The sequence below is a fragment of the Zootoca vivipara genome, chromosome 2 (genome assembly GCF_963506605.1).
Source record: "Zootoca vivipara chromosome 2, rZooViv1.1, whole genome shotgun sequence".
Taxonomy (NCBI): Eukaryota; Metazoa; Chordata; class Lepidosauria; order Squamata; family Lacertidae; genus Zootoca; species Zootoca vivipara.
The window spans coordinates 112,455,000-112,474,136 of NC_083277.1; the positions used below are offsets into that span (position 1 = coordinate 112,455,000).

Here is a 19,137-nt window from a genome sequence, read left to right on the forward strand (position 1 = left end):
TATTTATTATAACTTGCTTTCTGGTCTTTGACCGAAATAAAGATACTTTGGCCTGATGGGAAGCGAAATAAATACTACTGTATTTGTCTGTCGCTGTATCTATGACCCCCGGAGACTACTACTCCCAGCGTACAGCGCGGGACAGCCGCCCCGCAGCGATGGGACAAGGCCAGCCTCTGCTCGCTGTGCGGCCGAACGGCCTTCTGGGAGGCGTAGTCCCCTTACCGAAGCCGCCTCGCGCCCTGGGCCCGGCGCCGGACTCCAACTTCCAGGATGCGCCTCGCAGCGCTCCGGAGGCGGCGGCGGCCGGGTGGCGGGGCCGCCGCTTCCTCTCTCCCGGCCATTGTGAACCGGGCTGGAGGGCGGCGGGCGTTGCGGTGGCGGCGGCGGCGGGGCAGGAGGAGGGAATGAGCGAGGAGGAGGCGGAGGAGCCTTGCGGGAGCGCGAGGAGCTGCGGCGGCTTCCCCAGGTGAACGAATCCGCCCGCGCCGTTGCTAAGAGACGGGCGGGGCGAGGGAGGGAGGGAGGGAGGGAGGCAGGAGGAGAAGCCCCGCCCCCTAGAGCGCCGTTGCTAGGATACCCCTCATGGAAGAAGCAGCGCGGGGAGAGCTTCGCTCGGGCCTGGCGCTGCCATGATAACGGGAAGGCCCAAGTGCGGCATCTCCCATGCCCTGGGCAATTTTTGGAGGAGGGACTCCGTTCGAGGATGGGTCCTGACTAAGAGGGATGGGGCTGGGGGCGACAGCGAGCCATCCTGCCACTCCCTAGGGGTGCGCAGTCCAGAGGACACCACCATCTGCAGCACAGTCCTACACCTGTCTATCCAGGTGCCCGTCGCGGCTCACTCCCAGGAGGGCAGGTATAGGAGCGCAGCCTTATTGTCTGCCATATAGGAGGCGGGGGGGGGGCGGACCTGAAAGCGTGGCTCCATTGGTAGAGCGCAAGGCTCAATCCCAGGGTTGTGGGTTCGAGCCCCACGTTGGGCAAAAGATTTCCTCAGCGCGAGGGCGTTGGACTTGCCGTCCCTTCCAACTCCACAGTTCTGTGAAAACGATTTCCTGAGACTGCACCAGCTTTCTGCATGTTTATAGTGACCTTGGTGCCGCTGAGGGGCTTACATAAGCATTAATGACTTCATTAAGATTTACCGTATTTAAGGGGGCACAAAGCTGCAAGCCAGCAGGAGTTTATTTTGACAGACGCTTGTGTTATTTATTAAATTTGTGTACTTCCCTATAGCCGCAGGTCTCAGGGTGGTTCACAGCATAAAATGACAAGACAGAAACACAAGAGACATAACAAAAAGTAAAAACAGGAACAACCCAATAATCCCCCCATTCACCATTTCAATGGGCATTGGATGTCAGTCAGCCAAAGGCCTAGTTACAGAGGAATATTTTTGCCTGGTGCCTAAAGGTGTATAAAGTGGCAGGCAAGCCTCCCTGGGGAGGGAGAGCATTCCACAAATGGGGAGCCTCTGAAGAAAAGGCCTGTTCTTGTGTTGCCGCCCTCCAGACCTCTTGTGGAGGAGGCACACGAAGAAGGGCCTCAGAGGATGATCTCAGGGCCCAGGTAGGTTCATATGGAAAGAAGTGGTCTTTGAGGTATTGCAGTCCTGAGCCATTTAAGGCTTTATAGGTCATAGAATCATAGAGTTGGAAGAGACCATAAGGGCCATCCAGTCCAACCCCCTGCCAAGCAGGAAACACCACCAAAGCATTCTTGACATATGCCTGTCAAGCCTCTGCTTAAAGACCTCCAAAGAAGGAGACTCCACCACACTCCTTGGTAGCAATTTCCACTGCCGAACAGCTCTTACTGTCAGGAAGTTCTTCCTAATGTTTAGGTGGAATCTTCTCTCTTGAAGGTCAAAACCAACACTTTGAATTGGGCCCAGAAACTACTTGGTAGCCAGTGCAGCCGGATCAGGATCAGTGTAATGTGCTCAAACTGTCTTTCCCAGTAAGCAACCTGGCTGCTGAATTGTGCACTAGCTAAAGTTTCCAAAACTTCTTCAGAGGCAGCCCTACGTATAACACATTGCAGTAATCTAACCTTAAGGTTACTAGAGCATAGACAACAGTAGTTAGGCTATCCCTGTCCAGATAGGGGTGCAGCTGGGCCACCAACCAAAGCTGATGGAAGGCACTCAATGCCACTGAGGACACCGGAGCCTCAAGTGACAGCAAAGGGTCCAGGAGTACCCACAAGCTATATACCCATACCCATACTTGATGTGTGTAATCACATCAAGAGCAGGCAACCTCCCAGTCTTCTGACCTGGGGAACTATCCACTAACAGTGCCTCAGTCTTATCTGGATTGAATTTCAGTTCATTGGCTTTTACCCAGCCCATGATTTAAGGCTAGATACCATTCCAGCACTTCCACTACCTCATCTGCAGATGTAAATGAGTAGAGCTGAGTATCACCAGCATATTGCTGACAACTTGATGTTAAACAGCATAGGGGATAGGACTGAACCCTGTGGAAGCCCACATTGAAGGCTCCACAGGGCTGAAAAACACTCCCCAAGCAACACCCTCTAGGAACAACCATCCAAGGGACAGCTGCTTCAGAAGGATAGCATGGCCAATGGTATCAAAAGACGCTGAGAGGTCAAGGAGCTGTTTCTGTGCCAAAACTGAACCTAGGAAACTGAGGAATATCCGTTTCCTCCAAGAGCCCCTGGATTTGGTCCACGACCACCTTGCTCAGGAAAGGGAGATTAGGGAGATTGTATAATTGAACATTTGTTCTTCAATTGTTCTGGAATCAAGGCTTATAAGGATTTTAGTTTTCTCAGTGGCTGTTTAGCCATCATAGCAAAACTGAGCTTGCTTGTACCAGGAAACTTACTAACAGGAAACAATCGCTGCAGCCTTTATGCTGGAGAGGAGAAGCTGTGGTCCTACAGGTGTCATCTCTTATCAGATGCCATCTCTTATCAGACCCACCGGCAAAACCAGTTGGTAGGGATAATGTGACTTGTAGCCCCAGCAACAGGTACCCTGTCCCTACCTATCAGTAATTCTATTTTTGTGAGCATCAGGCTGGCCGCTCTTGCTTTTGGTCTGATCCAGCAAGGTAACTTTTCCACACTTCCTAAACTAGAAACCCTACATCTCTCATAAGAATGCATTGAAAGACCGTAATTATCCCAGTTAAAAGACAACAGGAGCTAAGTAATCCATGAAGCTGGGAGGGATGGGCTGACCTCATTGTACATTTGCTGTTGAAGGAACTTTGGCAGTAGTAGGAGTTTTAGGAGCTCCCACAAATTATAGAAGGTGTGGGGGGGAAGAGACAAGCACATCCTTCGTTGCAGACGATGGAATCATGGAAGACAGAGAAACACTACTGGGTAAAAGGAGCCCCGGTGGAAGAGTAAGGTGGCTTCCAAGATCCATCTTTGTCTCCTTTTTACCCTCAGTATAGAGCAAATGCTGGCGTCCAACCCTGGCAAGACCCCTATCAGCCTGCTGCAGGAGTATGGGACACGCATAGGCAAAACCCCTGTGTATGATCTACTGAAAGCCGAGGGACAAGCACACCAGCCCAACTTCACCTTTCGCGTCACTGTTGGAGACATCAGCTGCACCGGTTAGTTGTGGTAAAGAACGGGAGTGTGGATAAACCAGTAGAATTTGGGCAGGGGAGGAAGAGGAGAGGTTAAGATCTCTCAAATTTGGGGGTAGGCTAGAGAAGATTGCATGTCTTCTACAGTCCTTCATATTTGTCTCAGCAGCAGAAAGGGGATGGAGTTTCTCCAGTTGTGCTTTTGAACTGGGCCTTCTGCCTGCTTCCAGTTAACTTTGGGTTTGCCCCTACTTTGAGGGGCTCCCTCTAATACAAGCTCCTCTTTAGCACACTGGTCCCCTTACCTTTTATCTAGGAGTGGGGAATCTTTTTTGGTTCCATGGGCCAGATCCTACACCCACTTGTCAAGAACACAACATCATTATGATGTCACATAACTGATAGATGGGTTGTCATGGTCACCTGCCAGAATCCATTGCATGGGGTTCTGAGCTGGCTGTTGAGCTGAACATAACTTCTCTTCCCCCAATACAAAAAAAATTGGGAACCTTTTAGGCCACAGATAGGGAACCTGTGGCCCTTCAGATGTTGTTGGATGCACACTCCTCTTAACAGCCCCAGCCAGCATGATTTGGTTTGATTTGACATTTGTATTAGAGGGGTAGGGGAGCTGGGGGAAAAATCACATCTTGCAACCAATGTGCCCCTTGCGTTTAAAGATTATACATGGGTAAAGGTAAAGGGACCCCTGACCACTAGGTCCAGTCGTGACCGACTCTGGGGTTGCGGTGCTCATCTCGTGTTATTGGCCAAGGGAGCCGGTGTACAGCTTCCAGGTCATGTGGCCAGCATGACAAAGCCACTTTGGCGAACCAGAGCAGCACATGGAAACGCCACTTACCTTCCTGCTGTAGCGGTACCTATTTATCTACCTGCACTTTGATGTGCTTTCAAACTGCTAGGTTGGCAGGAGCTGGGACCGAGCAACGGGAGCTCACCCCATCGTGGGGATTCGAACCGCCAACCTTCTGATCGGCAAGCCCTAGGCTCTGTGGTTTAACCCACACCGCAGCATGGGTAGACAAGTCTAAAAAGCCCGGGACTCAAATTTTCACAGCCCTTTAGTGGCTATGGTGGCTCATTTACCAGAAGTATTGTATTGAGTGTTATCTTTGGAAGTGTATACTCAATTCTGACCAAACTAAGCATCTTAGAGCAAAATATACATCAGGCCTTATAGACTCGTCTACCCATGTACTATCCAAAAGCAAAGGGGCACATTGGTTTCCAGATGTGGAATATATTGACATTATCTTCAGCTCTCCTTCCCCACTATGATTTGCTTTTCCAACTACAGTGTAGAGCTCAAAGCAGCCCACCATAATAACAATAGCTGTGAAAATTAACAAGCGCTAACAATAATAATAATAATTGTATCAAGAGCACAGTAGCATATAAATAAAGCAAAAACAAAATCAATTCATCAAACAATTAACACAACTCAGTGTAAACACAGAGCGATTCAAAATATCACCCCAGTGCCAGTTGACTTACTCTCTCTGCAAAGGGGCTTCTTAACCCACCAGCGCGGCAGCAGCAGTACATTCCAAGGTAGTTTTTCTGGGTTGTGGTCTGGCAACAACTGGAGGGTACCAGGTTGGAGAAGGCTGTCCTGACTCACTACAGCTAACTCACTCACTTCTAGATTTGGGGAGTAGAAAGCAGGAGATCCTAGTTTCTAGACTTCTTGTTGTAACCTATTTGGTACCCTCTTCCTCTCAGAACTTGGGACCTTGAGTTACTTGTTGGTTCTGTCACACTCACCAGATGTCCTCACAGGGTTGGGTTTCTCGCTGCTGGGCTCTTGGCAGCTTTTCTTGGAGAGCTCATTGGCCTACTGTCAGCTGACCAACAAGAGAACAGGATGCTGGAATAGTTGCTCCATTAACCTGATCCAGCAGACTCTTCTTAGAAAGTCATGCAGAGCTATAACAAGATATAATCAAGAGGCAGATTAGGGCAGGTGGAGCTGCAGGCTTTGAAGGGAGCCTCCACCTAGACTTGACTGACACTGCTTCTCATGCCACAGTTGAGTTGCCAAGGCCTGATTGTGATGTCATAAAGCTGCAATGACAAATGCTGCATCTGGTTTGAACAGGGCTGTGCACAGCCTTGCTAAAGCCCAGCATTTCCCCCTGCTGATGCTGCTACTCGTTGCTTACATGCACGGCACCTGTCCCAACAAGCAATAATAACACAATTCAAAAGGGTAAAGCGGCCCCTGACCGTTAGGTCCCGTCGCGGACAACTCTGGGGTTGCGGCGCTCATCTCGCTTTACTAGCCGAGGGAGCCGGCATACAGCTTCCGGGTCATGTGGCCAGCATGACTAAGCTGCTTCTGGCAAACCAGAGCAGCGCACTGAAATGCTGTTTACCTTCCTGCCAGAGCGGTACCTATTTATCTACTTGCACTTTGACATGCTTTTGAACTGCTAGGTTGGCAGGAGCTGGGACCGAACAACGGGAGCTCACCCCGTCATGGAGATTCTAACCGCCAACCTTCTGATCTGCAAGCCCTAGGCTCTGTGGTTTAACCCACACCGTCACCCGTGTCCCACAATACCACAATTTCTATCCCTTTATCCCATGATTTTTTTACAACTACTTTCACAACTATTTTACTTGTCTTTTTTCTTTCGCAGTGATTTTAATGTGAATCAGCCTCACACTATTATATTACTATTATCAGCCGGAGTGGCTTGGATCCTGCAAAAGGCACTCAGCCCTTTCTTCCCTCTAGCCCTTCATTAACATTTAATTTCAGCAGGGGTGGGAGTGAATTTGTAGGAATTAAATTTTACTCTCAGTGACTGGACGGTCATAGTTTATTTTATTTTTTGGGATGCTACTTCTAAATGTGCATGTATGCTTAACTTGGAAGCACTTTCCCTCATATCTTGATGGAGAGGGGTAGGCAAGAGGGTTATGTTTGTGATAATGTTAGGAGTGCAATTGTGGGTGCTGCTGCTGGTGATACAGAAACAGATGGGGTGGGATCTCACCTGTGAAGGACCCTGTCTGAGGTTCCTCCCTCCCCTCATTGTTTCAGTGAAACTTATTTTTTCATTGACTTGCATAAGGAGAGGGAGGAAGAAGAGGTTGGATTCCTGGGAACAGGTGGTGGTGCGGTGTGTGTGGCCCACCCCCCCAAGCAAGGATCCTTGCGATAACAGGGTCCTCATTTTATGTGTGTGGAGGGGTAAGCTTTCTGCACGCACACACACGCACTTCTGTGGCTCCAGTCTCTCCCACCTCTCCCTATGCAAGTTGATGGAGACATCTCTCTCTCCATTGGCTGGGCTTAACTGTCTGTGGAGGCATGGAAGTGCATGTGGATATAGGAGAAAGAGAGAGCTTTCAAGCATACCTTCTTCCCACACTGCTTGTTATTGCAGTTCACAGTGGCATATAGTATGTAATGCTGTTGCAAATGAGATGCAGTGCTGTGCTCTGTCCATGTGCCGCATTTGTGAGAAATACCAGCACAGTCACACCTTGCAAACAAGGAGCTTCAGTGCAGATTGCACCTGGATCTGGTCATCATGGAAGTCCCATATATGCTACCTTCCATTATGGAAGGAAGGCCGGGATATAAATAAGTTTCTGTGTTTGCCCTTCTGAGTTGCCCTTGCATCCTTGTGTCACGACCTGCTTTCTCTCCCTTCTCCTGTCCTTAGGCCAAGGCCCTAGCAAAAAGGCAGCCAAGCACAAGGCAGCAGAGGTGGCACTCCGGCTTCTCAAGGGAGGAAACATGCTGGAGCCAGCAGCAGTGGAAGAAGCCAGGTGAGGGCTATGCACAGTCTGTACAAAAGGCCGGAATCCCCCCCCTTCTCCCATGCACTTATTAGAAAATGAAATGCCCAGGGAATCTTCTGTCTACAACATCCTCTCTAGCTGCTTACTGCCTATGAAAGCTAAATTTCAGGCAGTTAGGACAAAGAGGTTGTTGATAAGTAAGCCACTAAATAAGTAAGCTTAGTGTCATGTGCTAACCAGGCCAAAGAGGGACAGAAACTTTAAAAGAAGTTGAAATCTGTGGTTTGCATTCCGTGATACAAACCGAGCAGCACAATCACAGGTGCACAGATTGCGCACAGTCATGGGAACAGGAGAGTTCAGCATTGAGCATTTCTGCACAGGCCTCTGCAGTTGAGGGGAGTTTGGGTAGAGGGAACCTTGCTAGAGAGCAGGAAGTGCCTGCACCCAAGTTCTGGGGGATGGCACGGGAGCAGTCTCTCATTTCGGGAAGTTTCTTCCACTGCATGCGCTCCTCCTACTGAGTGTGCTTTAATTTTGTCACCTTGTATTCCGAAGCTCTCCTTTCTCTCTAGAGCCCTTGGCTCAGACCACCGCTCCAGTCAACGAGCCTGTACCCACCTTGCCGGTTGCGTCTCCCAGGTAATGGGATGGAAGCGAAAGACAAAAGCACAAGGAGTGGGCTGCCCAGAGTCCTCTGGCTGCTTCGCATGCACCCAGATTTCCCTATAGGCCATCACTGCATACTGGAATAAGCTGGTGCATGCGGCAGGTTCTTCCCTTGTGTCTGACCTTGCTCCCCCCCCCCACCAGTGGCTTTTCCATGGGCTTCAAAGCATCAGCTTGGGTGTGGGGTGGGTACACATTCCAGCAGGTATTCTCCACTCAAGGTACAGGAGGGGAAGTAAAAGATCTTGCTTGAACCTGGAGACACAGGCTGTGGGTGGCTGTGTGGTAGGAAGATCCCCTTTCAGTCTACCATCAGCTCCCCTCTTAATGCTGATTGGAGGGTCCATGCCTTGCCCTACAGTGGAGCACCAACTAGGCCTGGGCGATGTATCAATACATCGTCCAAGACTGGTTTGAGGGCCAGAGTACACTGGCACCTTCACCCTACAGTATATTGTGGGTGGGGCTTACCTTCTCAGGCTGCTGCCTCCTTCCTCCCTGTGCCTGGTGTTGGCGGCGAAGGGAGCCGTGGTGGTTTCACCCCGGCACCTCGCGGGGCCGATCTTCCTTCCTTTTCAACACCGCAATGTATTGCTATGTCATGAGGTTTAGGTGGTGATACATTGCGATGTCGAAAAGCTGACATCGTCTAGCTCTAGTGCCAGCTGTAGGCGAGGCTCTCTCTGATGAGGCCCCTTCTCAGCTGGCTCCCCGGAAGGGCTTCTATGTTCCCCTACCTCTGGCTACTTCATAGCGTGGGCGGGGTGTTTGGATTTGGGGCAGCAGAACCACCAGGGAGAACCCTTCACCTTGTGCCCTCTTTTTACCCAGAAGTTCCGCAATAGACATGAAGCCCCCAGTATCACCACAGCAGTCGGAGTGCAACCCGGTTGGCGCACTGCAGGTAGGTCGCTCTCTCGGCTGTGGCTTCCTTCAGCCCCAAGCACTTACAGGAGGAGGTGCATAAGTGAGTACTCTTAGTCAGAAGTTGGTGGATCAACACTTTGCCCTACAGCAGAAAGAGTCCTTGCCAGCAGCACCTTGTCGCCCGTTTCATTCCCCACCCCGTTCTTCTCATTGCTTGTTTTATAAATTCTAAGGCTACCCTAAAGTCCTGGTTTTGGAATGCAAGCTGGCATACCAAAGGGAAAATTTGGTGTCACCATCCAGCACTTTTTTAAAAGTCTGTTTTGTATGGGAGCAGCTTTTGAAGCCATATTAGTTAAGCAAGCTTGGAAGGGCGTGCAAGGCTTTTTTGCTCGTGGAACTTAGGATAGGAACAACATGTATTTGCTGTAGCTCTGGAACGAAATTGGGCACACCCACCTCCAAGAGGATTCCAAACAGGGTTTTGAGCAGAAGCCTTCATCCTTGATGCTGTGAGTTGAATGCTGCTCCCATTTGCTGCATCATCCAGAGCTACTAATAGTCTGTTGTTTTGTATCCATCCTCCTTTTGGCAAACCACTCTCAGATCCCAATATGACTGTATAGCCAGGCTTCAGTACCCTGTCTTGATTTTCCTCCCAGTTACACTTTGCAGCCCAAACCTACGTATGTGCTTTCTCCAGAAATAAGTGTTGCCTAATTTAATTGGGCTTATACCCAAACTGCTGCTTTAGATGCCTCCGCTGCAATGGTAGTGTCCTGAGTTGCCATTCCCTCTAGGAATCCAGGCACAGAAAGGAAGAGGCGATTGCCTTTCTAAAGCTGTCTCTCTCTCTCCAGGAGCTGGTGGTGCAGAAGGGCTGGCGGCTCCCCGAATACACTGTTACTCAGGAGTCAGGGCCTGCCCACCGCAAGGAATTCACAATGACCTGCCGGGTTGAAAGGTTTATTGAAATAGGTATGGCATCAGCTTTTAAACTCATGCTCATGCTTTTAAACTGTTTGTGATTTGCAGTGCCCTGTGCATGATGGGAAGTTTTCCCATAGAGGCTCCTTAGAACTTAGGAGGCAAGGGCCAATGCACCTGACAAGAGGGATGCAGGAAATCAGAGGGAAAGCATTGAGCTCCACAGAGAGGACTTGGGAGACACTGATCTGGGCTGTAAGGACCAGGAGTGCACAACTGCAGTCCCATAGGCTCTGCAGGCACTCAAGTTAGGCTCCCCGGTTGGCTGCAAAGCTTCTGCGCCAAGGAAAAAGAACTCCACACCATTTGCAAGTGGACAAGCTGTGTCAGTTATGTAAAAACATGTTCTTTAACAGCTGCTGTTGTGCTTTCTGCGTCAGGCAGGCTGGATGGGCTGCAAGGCAAGATCAATGCCCAGGAGCTAAAAAAACAACAGCAGCAGTCAGGCTTGATGGGGCAAGCCTGAGGGAATCAGGAAGAGGTGTAGGCTCTTGCAGTCCACTTGCACCCCAGGCTGCCCCCCACCCTTCTCTGCCCTCTCCTCTTTCAACATATCGCAGCCCCCTTCCAGATCACCGTTTTGCCATTTCTTCTCTCTCTAGGCAGTGGCACCTCCAAAAAACTGGCCAAGCGCAACGCCGCAGCCAAGATGCTGGTGCGGATTCACAACGTGCCTCTGGACCCGCGAGAGGGCAGTGAGGCCGAATTGGAGGAAGACCAGTTCTCGATTGTGAGTCTGAGCGGTGGGGAGAGAGAAGCCAGAGTCGGGCAGCCGTAGATGAGCTTGTTATGTAGCTTGCTGATGGGGCGTGACAGGCTTTGCAGAAACTGGGAACTTGCTCCGAAGAGGGGAGCAGCCTCTTTGGCAAATTAAACAAACGTACCTTCCAAGACGTCTTATGGCAAGAAGTAGCGATGGCCACCAACCTGGATGGCTTTGTAAGAAAATTAGATAAATTCATGAAGGATAAGGCTCTACCAGTGGCTGCTCGATGCTCTACTGGATCCCTTGGGAGTCCCACCTTGGGAACCCCCAAAACATCTTGAGGGCCACAGTTCCCCCATCCCTGGGTTAGGACGAAGCTGTGGTCACGAGAGTTGCTTGAGGAAACTTGCAGAGGCTGTGGCCTCTCGCTTCTTGGTCAGCACCACCTGGGAAGGCAGCGCCTTGCTGAGAATAATGGAAGGTGGGCGGCCGGAACAGACATCCATCCCGTGTTCTCTCTCTTCCACTCTTCAGATTGCAGGAACCAAGGTGGATGGAGGAAAGGGTCGGGGGTCTGGCTGCACCTGGGACTCTCTGCGCAACTCAGTGGGGGAGAAGATTCTGCACCTCAAAAGCCATCCCCTGGGAGTGCTGAATGCTGGGTTCTGCAGCCTCTTGCAGGAGCTGTCCGAAGAACAGAGCTTTGATATTAGCTACCTTGACATTGGTAAATAATGAGGCACAGGGGAGGGGGAGGAATTGTTTCCTTGAGAGAACGGCAGGACCCTACCTTTTCTGAAAAGCCCCCTGCGTATGTGTGCATCCTTATTGATTTGAAAGTGTGAAAATTTATATTGTCTACTTGCAAGTTGAGCAGTCAAGTGACCCCCAAAAACCACCCAGAAGTAGCCCAGCAAGTTGAAAGCTACCCACCCACATGACCACTCAAGAAATGCTCAAGAAAAAAGCCTGGGAGGAGCTTGGATTCTGTCTCAGTAATCCACTGCAGGGAAGCAAAGGCTTTGGTCAGGGCGCAAGCTAGATTTGGGGACAGAACTTTGGCATTCATCACTTTATCATTGGTCTGTGGCAGGTGTGGCGAAGCCCACAACCTATGGGCCACATAAGCCCACATTGCAGGGTATTTTGTGGCTCCCAGGGACCCCCCCACCCCCATTTCTTATTTTCTAAAATAACTAAAAATAAGCTGTTATTGTGCCTCTGCCCTTTTGTCTTCCTCATGGATTTGTGCTGAGAATCCTGCCAAGTCCCTCTCCCCACATTAAAGGGAACTGACAGATGACTTAGATTAATATCTGCTGTAGCATTGCTACTTGCCCAGCAGTGGGTCGTTGGGGCCTGACTCCAGCCATATAAGGCCAGTTGCCCTGTGGGAATGAAAAGGGAAATGGGCTGCGACATCCCAATTTATGCCAGCCTGTGAATCAACAGTTCCTTATGCCTCCGTACACCTGCTGTCCCCAGACTTGAGCGTTAGGAAATGTGCACATTTTGCTTTCCTCTTGCTCTGCTTTAATCCAAAGATGCCAAATTTGAATTAAACTGAATTCTTCCATTTGAAGAACCAACCTGTTTTAATTTTCATAGAATTGCAGAGTTGGAAGGGACCCTAAGGGTCATCTAGTCCAACCCCCTGCAGTGCAGGAAACACAGCTAAAGCATCCCTGACAGTTGACCATCCAACCTCTGATTAGAAACCTTTAAGGAAGGAGAGTCCACAATCTCACAAGGGAGACCGTTCCACCGTCAAATAGCTCCTACTGTCAGAATTTTTCCCCCTGATACTGTCAGAATTCCCCCCCCCCCGATGTTTAGTTGGAATCTCCTTTCTTGTACCTTGAATCCATTGGTTTGAGTCCTACCTCAAGAGCAAGAGAAAACAAGCTTGCTCCATCTTCCATGTGACAGCCCTTAAGATATTTGAAGATGGCTATCATATTTCCTCTCAGTCTTTCAGGCTAAACATATCCAGCTCCTTCAACTGTTCCTCATAAGACTTGGTTTCCAGGCCCTTGACCATCTTGGCTCCCCGCCTCTGCTCATGTTCCAGCTTCTCAATATTCTTCTTAAATCGTGGCAACCAGAATTAGTCACAGTATTCCAGCTGTGGTCTGACCAAGGCAGAACGGAGTGGAACTATAACTTCCCTTGATCTGGACACTATACTTCTGTAGATGCAGCCAGTACTAGCTTTTATTGCTGCTGCATCACACTGTTGACACATGTTAAGCTTGTGGTCCACCAAGACCCCTAGATCCATTCCACATGTATCAAGTTAGTACCCACCCTGAACCTTCCAGACAGAGCAGGCTGTACGCAGAGATGTTGTTTTGCTGGCCTGGATGATGCGGTACCTTTTCTCTTCCTGCAGATGAGATGAGTTTAAGCGGCCTGTACCAGTGCCTGGTGGAGCTCTCAACACAGCCAACCACGGTGTGCCACGGCTCGGCCATGTCCCGCCATGCCGCGCGTGCAGATGCTGCCCGCAATGCCCTTCAGTACCTTAAGATCATGGCAGGGGGCAGGTGAGGCCACACGGAAGACTCTGGGCACCCGGGAACCCCCCAAACAGCTTGTCTCCATCTTCCAGCCTGCTAAAGGATGTACTGAATTCAAGACTTGGAGAGGGGTTTGCTGAACCTGCAGCAGAGACTAGGCTCACAGAGACTTGTAGCTCTGAGCGCTAAGTGCTGGGGGGGGGGGGCTGCTGGGAGGTCAGGGTAGTCCCACCTCTGTGGCTCACCTGATGCCAATCACCTTGTTTTTTTCCTCGTTGTGGAGGGACAAACACTGACCATTTCTGCCATAACTGGGAGTTGCAATAAACCAGATTTTTTTTAATAAGAAAATGTCTTCTTTTACCCAGTGAGCCCGCCCTGAGATGAGGGAGCCTGCAGCCCTCCAGATCTTGCAACTCCCATGATCCTTGGTCATTAGCCATGCTAGCTGGGGCTGATGGGAGTTGGAGACCACCACCAACAGTGGAAGGGGGGTGCTACAGGTTCCCCACAGTCGCTGTCCACAGACACATCTAGAATTGTACACCTGCTGACCACTGCTGCATCAGACTGAGGCCCTAAGGCAGAATTAAATGGTCCCATTATCCATTATTCTTGAATTGAAGCGGTCAAAGATATAGAATTGTGGAGTTGCAAAGGACCCTGATGATCATCTCATCCAACTGCCTGCAGTGCAGGAAATTGAACCTGCAAACTTGGGGTTATGGAGCTATCCAGGCCAGAAGGCAGTTACTTCTGAATGCAGGGGATGCTCCCACCGCTGGCATTATCATATGCTTTCCAGAGGCATTTGGGTGGTTGCTCTTAGAAACAAGATAATGGGTGAGATGGAGGCAAGTAATTTGCTTGAGACCAAGGCAAAGGAGAGATGACAGCCCCAATAATTTCCCCTTCCCAAAAGCATCATTCATTTAACCTTAAATTTGCTGAAACACGCGTCAAATCGCTCCTTCCCCTCCAATGGTAGCCAAGCAGCCCTGGAGCTGCTGGGGAAGCCAAAGGTGGGGGTCACTATAGGTGGGGGTAGTTTTCTCTAATTTTCCTCTCCATCCTCCTCCCCCTCCTGAAGAAATTTTGTGGGACTCTTGGCACACTTTGCTCTGGTGACCAGCTTCTCATGTTGCGACCCCCCAGTGGCAGGGAGTTCCATAAGTTCATTGTGCATTATGTGTGTGGGGGGGGGAGTTAAGATTTACAGAACGGCTGTATGGCAACGCTGCCTGAACAATGGAAGTCTTGACAACGTCAGGAGGACCACGGGCTCCACATCCTTGCTCTAGCCAGCCTACGTGACAGAAAAGATTGTAGTAGGTTCCAAGATGTAACCATTTTTATTATTAGCAAGTGGCAAAGCACAAACCCCTAAACAGGAGGGTCAGTCACCCGGGTAACCCAGGGACGACACAGAAGGAAGAGTAGAAGGGGGAGGCTTTTCCGACCCAGTTCGGCACTAATTCTCGGTGCAAGAACTGGGTGGTGGCAGTTCTGTGCGTTGCTGTCCTCGACTTCATTTCTTCTTGCCAAAGCGCTGCGGAACAGCCATGCTCAGAAACTGAGGAGCCACGGCGTCCCAAGCCCGTGGCTTGATTAGGCCACCGCTGCTGGAGCTGCCCCGGGCGTCACGACCAAATCTGCAGAAAGGGACAGAGATGGAAAGCGGCACAAAAGCAGGTTGCCTGGGGGACATTTTTGGCAATCAAAAACACAGCACTTGGAGCTCCCTGGCCTCTCTGCCCTGCTTGCCCCCACCAGGTCCTCACTTCTGCCAGATGGATGGTGAGAAGGAAGCAGAGCTATGCAGCTGGGTGTCTTGGAATAGTGTTTTGCCCTTCCCCTCCCCCCTCCGCCGTCCCAAGGAGAACAGAATTGCATCATCCAGAACTACTGAAACGAACCAGAGTCCCCTTATTGTTGCTACAGGCATTGATGGGTGGGGATTTGAACACAAGACAAGGGAACGATTGGAAAATTGTTCAGTTTTAAGAACACAGCTTTGCAATGGGTAACACAGGAAGGTGTTCCGAGCAGTTGCAGAAAAAAAGGTTGTAGGGATGGAGGGTCTAAGACCCATGAAACTGACAGGTGGGAATGCTCATTTAGATAGCAAGGATGCTGTGTTTGTCTCTTAAAAATGGACTCTTAAATGGGGGAGCCTATGCCTGATCTGTGGGAATTGTGAGGCCTTGGAGACGCTAGAATGCGTGCAAATACTATTCGGATGGAAAACACTCAAACCATCTTCAGGAGACGACTTGCTGGGTCTCCCATCCCAGTCCATGGCCAAAATGAAAGAACAGATGTAATTCTAAGAACTGGAAAATTAACACAAATGAAGCTTTAAAAAGGAAGGAGGAAATTAACTGAACCGCCCCCTCCACCCACTTGTGCACCCCCTAGTGTAGCCAGAATACATGCTTCTGCTTGGCTGCATCAACTCTGCACACTCCTTACCTTTGGGGCTGGAACAGGAAGGAGGGGCTGCGACCAGGTCTCTGCACAGCATGAAGGAGGGAGCGGAGAAGGACGCCCAGGGGATGCTCCTCAGGGGGGATCTGGACAGGATGGTCCTCATTTTCTTGCAGCTGGGTGGACAGATAAAAAGCCAGGGGGTCATTTGAGAAATTCAACAAGAGACGAGTTCCCTACAAGACCAGGAAGTAGCTTGAGGACCCGGGAAAACAGCATGGGCATTGCATTATTCATAGAATCAATCAGAATTGTAGAGGTGGAATGGTTCATGGGGATCATTTAGTCCAGGGCCGGATTTAGGTTTGATGCGGCCCTAAGCTACTGAAGGTAATGGGGCCCTTGATATGTCTAGCTGTCCTTCGTCAACAACAAATTGTCGCTGGTTTTTTTTTGTGTGTGTGTTGAATATATGCTATATGGTAATTTATGGACCTAATAGGTATCTAAAGCCATTTGCACATAACAAAATATGTATTTTATCAAAGTAATTGTTGAACTGAAATACAATTAAATTTTCTGGGGGCCCCCAAGGGAGTGGGGCCCTAAACTATAGCTTGTTTAGCTTATACGTAAATCCGGCACTGATTTACGTATCCAACCCCCTGCAATGTGGGAATCCTTTTGTCCGATATTTGAACCCTCAACCTTGAGATTACGAGTCTCATGCTGTGCAGACTGAGCTGCCTGGCTCCTCACAGTTGCGTAATGATGGTAAATCTTGAGCAGCAGTCAGCTCTATCCACCCAACATAATGTCAAGCCAATTACGGTATATTTTTTTGCAATTTCACACGCACATACACACACACACTTTGTACACCAAAAACAGCTGAAATTCGGGAGATTGCCTTACACAAATTGTGAATATTGGCAAAATCCAACAGAGTCTCGTGACACCTTAAAGATGAAGAACACATTTATTATGACATAAGCTCCATCTGGTGAAAGGGACTCTAGTCCACTAAGGCTTATGCCACAATACATTCGTCTGGGTTGTCGCCAACAAGTTTCACGTAGAGTAGACGCACTGAAATAAATGGACCCAAGCTAGTCACGTTTATTAATTCCAGTACATCTACTCTGAATAGCATCTTTATCTTTAAAGGTGCCAGGAAGACGCACTGTTTGCTTTGCTTCAACATAGGCTTAACACGCTCTGAAAATTGTGTGAATATCTGTGCATATTTGCTTCTTATGCATAATTTCATTTTCTCTGCATGGGGAGGGCAAACAGCTATGCAGGGTACCTGTGGCTCTGACTGATCACTTTTTGCTTTTGGCTTCCTGAGATTCACCCTCACACTTCCATGTTTAGAAACTTGCTTTTAAAAAGGAAAGGAAAAGAAACCAAGATTCTGAGGACTCTGTTGTTGTCACAGGGTATATACCCAGCCCTAAATGAAATCCGGGAGGAGCTCGGGTTAACATCTTAATAATGCAAAGCACTTTGCATACCTTCACAGGAATATTTTACAACAGCATTGCATGGTAGGCAAGCACTGTTATGCCCATTTTGCAGCTAGAAAGGACTAGGTAGTATGGCTTGCTCAAGGCCACCTAGTGAGTTTGTGGCTGAGGATAATTTGATCCCAAGCGCCATCAATCTTAGAGCCCCACTAATTGCAATGATGCCACCCTCTCCGGCCTGGATCTCAGCAAGTGTCTGGGAAAGAAAGGGAGAAAGAGAAAGAGAAAGAGAAAGAGAAAGAGAAAGAGAAAGAGAAAGAGAAAGAGAAGGAAGGAAGGAAGGAAGGAAGGAAGGAAGGAAGGAAGGAAGGAAGGAAGGAAGGAAGGAAGGAAAAGAAAGAAAGAAAGAAAGAAAGAAAGAAAGAAAGAAAGAAAGAAAGAAAGAAAGAAGGAAAGAAAGAAAGAAAGAAAGAAAGAAAGAAAGAAAGAAAGAAAGAAAAAGAAAGTTTATGGGTTTATGTTATACTGGGTTTATGTTATACTGTACTGACTTTCTGGAGGGAGCAATGACTTCCAGCTTGGCCGAACTTTTCTCCCACTCTCAATTAGGTAGGGGACCCAAAACACCTCCACAAGTCACTGTGGCATAGTGGTTAGTGTGCTGGACTAGGACTGAATAGAGCAGGCATCCCCATACTTCAGCCCTCCAGATGTTTTGGACTACAATTTCCATCATCCCTGACCACTGGTCCTGTTAGCTAGGGATGATGGGAGTTGTAGGCCAAAACATCTGGAGGGCCGTAGTTTGGGGATGCCTGGAGTAGAGTCAGGTTCAAATCCTCACTCAAGCCCCACAATGAGCAGATTGGGGATTTCAACCCAGGCTTGCTCACTGTGGGACTCTGGGTCTACTACACTCTCTCAGCCCAGCTGACCTCACAGGGCTGTGGGAGGAGGATAAAAAAGTGTGTGTGTGTGTGTGTGTGTGTGTGTGTGTGTGTGTGTGTGTGGCGTCTGTGAACAGAGCCATGCCCAACCACCCTGCAAGAACTGACTAAGCAGCATCGAAGTTGGCTTGGCACCCACCCTTGCCCTCCAGGCCGCTGTCTCGTCAAAGGCCACTCACCATCCAGCTGAGGAGTCTCTCCGGGTAGCCGTCGGGCTCCTCGGCCTCTTGGGAGCCGATCCCCTCCTCGAGGCTTTGGCCTGGCTTGAGGCTGCCGGAGAGCAATGCCAGGGCGAGCAGCAGGTAGGCAGCTTCCATGTTGCCAGGCCTGCTCTCTGCACTCTTGCAAAGCGCTTCCCTTTTTGCTTTGGCGCTGCCTTTATATATCTGTCTCCGGAGCGGGTGGTTTGGGGGGGGGGGCAGCAGCAGCACAGGGTGGGATTGATGGCAGCGACGGCGACCCATTTGTAAGGCGAGTTTGCGAGGGGGGCCCGCCGGCACCTCCCCGTGACGAGCGGAGAGGGACCGCGACAGCCCCCCCGACAGAGCCTCTGCCACCGCTGGCTGGGGCTGATTTGTGCGTAATTGTGAGGATAAATCCAGCCCAAAACGGCTCTCTTAAGTCCTGTTGGGGATTTGGTAGCTAATTGCTTGCATGTTGCCGTTTGTACGCCACCGGGGGAGGGGGCGGAGGCCCAGGTTCTTCGCCGGACACTGACCGCTTCCCTCACACTCCCCAAGGCCTCCCACCGTCGGCTTGATGGGCCTGCAAACGCCAGAGGCGACTTCGGACCAGACATTTGTTACGTCGCCGCTTGCACAGCCAGCTCGGCAAAGCCCTGGTCCCCGGGGCGTTCACGTCGACGAAGCCAAGCTTTTTACAGCTTAATGAAACCCATTTACCAAGAAACGGGAATGCAGGCTGGGGACAAGGATCGGGGGAGCTGCTGAAGTGTGGGGAGGTTGGTGTGCAGGCCCAGGCCCCAAATGACTCATCCCTAGACATTCAGGTGTGGGGCGTGTGAGGGTCTCATCCATTTTAAGTTGGTGCTGATATTTTCTTTCCAGATTTGCCACACAGAGGGCTGCTACACCATTCTCTTTTTTTGGGGGGGGGACAGGCTGCACAACTGGCGACAGGCATAAATCGAGAGACCTGGCACTGGAAGTAACTCCACCTGTTGGATTTCTG

At 50.0% G+C, this 19,137-nt stretch overlaps 2 protein-coding genes across 2 annotated transcripts; one reads left to right on the plus strand and one right to left on the minus strand.

Moving 5' to 3' along the window:
• Window positions 1-389: 389 nt before the first annotated feature.
• Window positions 390-13,181, plus strand: TARBP2 (TARBP2 subunit of RISC loading complex). Its single transcript, XM_035100353.2, has 9 exons — window positions 390-469; window positions 3,433-3,602; window positions 7,277-7,382; window positions 7,914-7,997; window positions 8,856-8,928; window positions 9,752-9,869; window positions 10,481-10,608; window positions 11,119-11,311; window positions 12,977-13,181. The coding sequence occupies exons 1-9, from the start codon at window positions 408-410 to the stop codon at window positions 13,132-13,134; spliced, it is 1,092 nt and encodes a 363-aa protein (XP_034956244.1). The 5' UTR covers window positions 390-407; the 3' UTR covers window positions 13,135-13,181.
• Window positions 13,182-14,483: 1,302 nt separating this feature from the next.
• NPFF (neuropeptide FF-amide peptide precursor) lies at window positions 14,484-18,263 on the minus strand. Its single transcript, XM_035107932.2, has 3 exons — window positions 18,126-18,263; window positions 15,576-15,706; window positions 14,484-14,755 (listed from the first exon to the last, which is right to left on the minus strand). Exons 1-3 carry the CDS (start codon window positions 18,261-18,263, stop codon window positions 14,632-14,634), a joined length of 393 nt encoding a protein of 130 aa, XP_034963823.1. The 3' UTR covers window positions 14,484-14,631.
• Window positions 18,264-19,137: the final 874 nt, after the last annotated feature.